The 5,133-nt window shown below is 39.6% G+C and overlaps 1 protein-coding gene across 1 annotated transcript; it reads right to left on the bottom strand.

The window, feature by feature from the left end:
* Window positions 1-3,513: 3,513 nt before the first annotated feature.
* LOC111639718 (sterile alpha motif domain-containing protein 5-like) lies at window positions 3,514-4,544 on the bottom strand. The gene has a single exon (XM_023385656.1). The coding sequence runs from the start codon at window positions 4,106-4,108 to the stop codon at window positions 3,518-3,520; it is 591 nt and encodes a 196-aa protein (XP_023241424.1). The 5' UTR covers window positions 4,109-4,544; the 3' UTR covers window positions 3,514-3,517.
* Window positions 4,545-5,133: the final 589 nt, after the last annotated feature.

Below are 5,133 nucleotides of genomic sequence, written 5' to 3'. Positions count from 1 at the left end.
TCGTGAAATTTCACAGTTGGAATACATTTTTGTATTAATGACGGCTTTGACTTCAGCTTTTTTACGTGGTGAAAGGTCCCCCTTTTTGCACATGTCAAAGGATAACAATTGATCATATCTGGTTGGTAAAATTACTACTATCGAAGAAAACAAACACTTGCATAATTGTATACCACAAAATAAATACAAGAGGTGAACAGAAACACGTCCACACCAGTAGCAATTGAGAACGCGACTGAAACACATTTGTACTTGTACACTACACTTTAGTGTTTAAGCTCTGATACATACCACTAAATTATTATTGTAATGAAATATAACAAAAATTGGTATACTATGACATTAAAAAATAAGTTCCGTTTATGAAAATTATGATTTATAAGATAGACCTACACCAGACTGGGTATAAAACGTAATTATGAAAAATCTGTAGTGCGTCTAATAATTTGGCCAGGGACTGTATGTGGAGACAAGTCCCAACACCTCCTAAATAACATCAAGTACTCTGCAAACGGCCAATTGATGTACTCAAAGCTGGCATAGTCGCCTGGGCTAAATAGTTAAATGTGATAATCTTAGCAGAGGGCAGAATGTGACTCCCAATCATGTAATCCTAGAAATAGGCTGATTTCAGGGGCTGTATCTCGTGTAAAGATATAGTTTCTTTGAATTTTTTTTGCTTCTATGGGAATGGTCTATAGCTCTGGTAAGATCCCAACCATCTCATTTAGAGATGTAATTGTACCTCCATTTCCATGAATATGTTAGATATGTACAGTGTTGCCAATAGTTAATGAGTAAAGGGCTGAAGTTTTAAAATATTAAAAACATCAGAAAAGCACCAGATTTTCTGTTACTTAAAAAACAAATTTATTTGGTAATATTAATGATAAAAATGTTTTTCTGGTACAGAACAATAGCATTAATACAATAAAACTCTCAGCTTGATGCATGACATTTACCAACAGAATAACAAGTCTGCTTAGTGTCCACAAAGAGTAAAAGAACAAAATGATTATCTTCAGTAAGATTATTGGAACTACAAAAAATCAGATTGTAGTTCCAATAATTTTGCTGTCCATCTGTGGCTGAGTGGCTAAGACCACTAAACATTAGTAGTTGGTTGTGGGTTCATAGGTTTAATACTTAAATAGGAGACAATTTCCCATAAAGACAGGTCAACCATGTGTTGCATTGTTTCATCTATCAATTCAATCCAAACTCCTAAAGAGTTAATTCTGGAAATTTTTCATTTTAGAAGTGAAAATTATGGGAGATTTAATGATTTTTTTTACTTCTCAGCAACTCTCAAAACATTGTTGCAAATTCTTAATTATGCTTTAGTATACAACCCAAAAGTTAAATACAGGAAGAATAAGGTTTAATTTAGGAGTATGAGAATTTAAAATTTTTTGTCATATTCTAGTCTCCCAATAATTCTGGGAGACTTAGAAATCATAAGTCCCAACTATTTTTATTAGTTTTCCTATTGCCAAATCTATTACATACAAATTTCTTTGTAGTAGTAAAAGTCTTCATGGACATTGTAAAACATTGACGTCACACTATCGGAACCTGTGACCGGTGCTCTATGCATATACGTTAAATATCGCTTGACAAACGTTTTCGAGCGTTCTGTTCGCTCTTCTTCAGGTCAACTGAAAGAATTCCCCGGACGGAGTGTATATTTATTCTTCTCTAGGATCGGGTGTCAGTTCTGAGGGGGTGGGTCGCTTCTGGCATGTGCGGCCGTGCGGTGGGGGAAGCGGCGGATTGGCGTCCAATAGTGATTGCCAGGCCAGAGACAAGGTCAGTTCCTCTTTCCGGTTAATGCAGATGGTTAGCCGGTTGGCGTTGTGGATAGCCGCGGCTTCCAGCCATCTGAGTTGCTGCTGGTGAGGCATGTTGACAATAATGGTAGCCCTCTCAAAGTGTACTTCGATTTCGGGGTTTGATGCGTATGTGGCTAGGGCTGTGGTCAGCCTCCTGTGCCAGATATCTGCTTGGTGTTCACGTAGGCGGGTGTTTAAGGAGCGTTTGGTTGAGCCGATGTATAGTAGTTCCGCGTTTTGTCTATTGTCACGGAGCAGGATAGAGTAGATTCCGGGGAGTCTGGTGCGATCAGGAGGGTCCTTATTGTTCCTTAGGATGCGGAAAATTGTGGGGCATTTTCTGTACGCCAGTCAAATCCTATGCTCTTTGGCTATTTTTCTATGTACAGTCTTGAGGTGCGGGTTGTATGTGATGGGGATCCGTGCTGAGTTATCTCGTTGTGGGTCGGCGGTGATCTCTGTGGTTAGGGCATGTTTCCAGCGTTGGTACTGTTCAATTAAGCGGTGCGTCATGCTCGGAATCCATGTTCGGTTGCTATTTTTTTCATGCGTGCTAATTCATTTGTCAGGGCTTGCTTGGTGGATGAGTGTGAGAACGCCCTCTCCACAAGAGCCCTAAATGTGGCTGCCTTGTATGGGAACGGGTCACAGGAATCGGCTGGTATGTACGTGGGGGGTGGATGAGGACTTGTGGTATACGGCTGTTTGGATGGTGGGTCCTACTATCTTTATCCCGATGTCGAGGAAATGGACCTCTTCGGTACTAGTTTGCTCCAGCTCGATATATAAATATGTAATTATATATGTTGGAATCAACTAAAAAATTCTCAATATAATTCCTTTTGATTACAGATATATTAATATATTATTAAACAATTATTTTGCGTAAATAATTAAACAAGTGAAATAGTACCAGTAATTTATTACAGAACAGTTTCATAGGTATGATTATCCATTAACAGTAGGCTAATCTATTAGAACTATAAACTTCTGTTGAATAAGGAATGTACAGTACAATGTTATCTGATCAATGGTGAATTAACATATCTAGATCTAATTTTGGGGACCTCGAAATTAGTTGGTGTATGCCCATTCGTTAATACCCCTAGGCATATCAGACCATGGGCGGTGGTTTTGTCTTAGGGACTTTATCTCACTGGCGTTTTTCCTGTAGATTAAGTGTTCGTATTACTGTATATAAAGGTTTATTTTGTTCTGATAATGTATAGTCATATCAATTTGGCGTTATTAGCCTATGTTTTTATAAAAAAGAAAAAAAAAAGTAAGTGTAAATAAGATGTCAAATAGATGTTAAAGTGTACAGTATATTATGCTGACATAATATTTCTTATCCTGAACAGTAAAAGTCCGATATCTGGTCGATCAGATTAATGACCTTTTACTGTTCAAGATACTATTCATGTTAAATTATAAACTAAGTCGAATTCAGTTTCTAATCCGATCTAGTTTATAATATAACATAAATAACCTAATATGGATCATATATTAATATGGATCATAAACAGTAATACCTCGACTTACGCTACCCCGACTTACGCGAACCCGGAGTTACGCGATTTTCAAATCTCGTTGATTCGTCTTTTGTTTGAACGCCACGCAACTCTTGATTACTCATTTCCCGACACTATTGTTCATCGTCAAGCGTTTAGGTGGTGGAAGAGAAGCTAAGTGGGTTTTGCTGGATGGACAAGTAAGAAACGCTTAGCGAGCCTTGGTGTTAGTGAACAATAATAAAAGAGAAGGGAGAGTAGGAAAGAAAGTGTGTTTTGCGTGGAGGAATATATTTTGGCATTACTCACCGGATTGGTGTAAGGTTGAGTACTGAGACGGATTCCATCTCGTACCAGTTTATCTCTAATGATCATCTTGAGTTGCATTTTGGGGAATCTGACGAATTCCGCTTTTCCTTCTTCGTATTCGTCTACATACTTCTTTGCGGGGGAATGCGCTGCCCTGATGGCCTCTTTCTCTTTGACCAATGCTTCCTTAATACTGTCGGTCGGGTCTAGGCCGTGTCTGGCATTCTCCTCTAGAGTGAAGTAGACGGCCGTTCCTCCATGTTCCAACAACACCCTGACGGCTCGCAGGATCTGCTGGCGATGAGTGGCATCCGACACCCCGATGGCATCCAAATCTGGCTCTCCTATCTGTTTGCAGATTTCTAGATCGTCGTAACCGTTGTCGATGAAACTCTGCGCGTAGCGACCCAAATGGAGAGACTTGAGCCAGTTCTCGACGATGTTCTCTTCGTTCATCTTCTCTTTTCTCTTATGCGCCCGGATGCCGAGCCAAGCGCACCGCCATAGCTTTCCTCCCTAACACTAACGCTACTGCACGCGCCTTCTATCGCTCCTCGACTATGACGTCACACCGGGGAGGAGCCATATTGGTGCATGCGTGCAGGCAAGTGTAGACTGTTGGCTTTCGGTGCTTTCCACGGACAGAAAATGTTGACATATTCTCAGATGGCGAACATCCTCCCAGGTAAATAGCCGAGACGGACACGAAGGCCACACGTAAGGCATGTCACGTGACGGATTACCCTTCGCGTGACGCTTTGATGTGCAAATTCTACTTGTCTAGATACTGGATATTGACCATCCGTCAATGATCTCAGATTCCTTATCGCTTTCTCGAAGACAAATAATCAATAACGACCGTCCCTCGAGTGGTCAGTTCCGTTCCCGATTTGCTTTCGTCTCTTTTAAAAAATATCTATTTAAATTCCTTTATTCTATTTTATTATTCGCTTATATTGCAGTTTTCCCAATAAAATATATTAGGGACGACAATGGACGAAACTTTCGCACGGTAGAAAACTGGTATGTAACGACCTCTATCGCCCGAAAGCAAAAATATTAATTCTGGTTCCTATCATTCGGATTTACCAATAAATTAAAATCGTATCTATCGAGTTTATTACCCTGGCAGCATTCGGCACGTGTGGGAATTATGCATATATAAATATATATATATAATTTTTTATGCAGATCGATTCTTCAAACTCTGCTATTCATTTTAAATAGCGACAGAAAAATGGTATAAAACTAAGAAAAACCGACGAGCATACATAAATTTAAATAAAAGCAGTACCAAAATAAGTCTATATTTACAGAGCGCGGTAACGAGGCGATAGCTGCGGGGAGCAAAATTCTATGACAATCAATCAGCCGGGGTCGGAAATTTTTGACAACTAGTTATTAGCGCTTTCGAAACTTCTTTGATGCCCGGATGCCGACATCCGAAATGTTTACTCATCTAAATTAAGCCAATGTGGACC

The sequence above is a fragment of the Centruroides sculpturatus genome, unplaced genomic scaffold, assembly GCF_000671375.1.
Source record: "Centruroides sculpturatus isolate CEXI.00-Female unplaced genomic scaffold, Cexi_2.0 scaffold1328, whole genome shotgun sequence".
NCBI lineage: Eukaryota > Metazoa > Arthropoda > Arachnida > Scorpiones > Buthidae > Centruroides > Centruroides sculpturatus.
The sequence above is the reverse complement of the archived record's forward strand: the minus strand, read 5'-3'. Positions and strand labels throughout refer to the sequence as shown.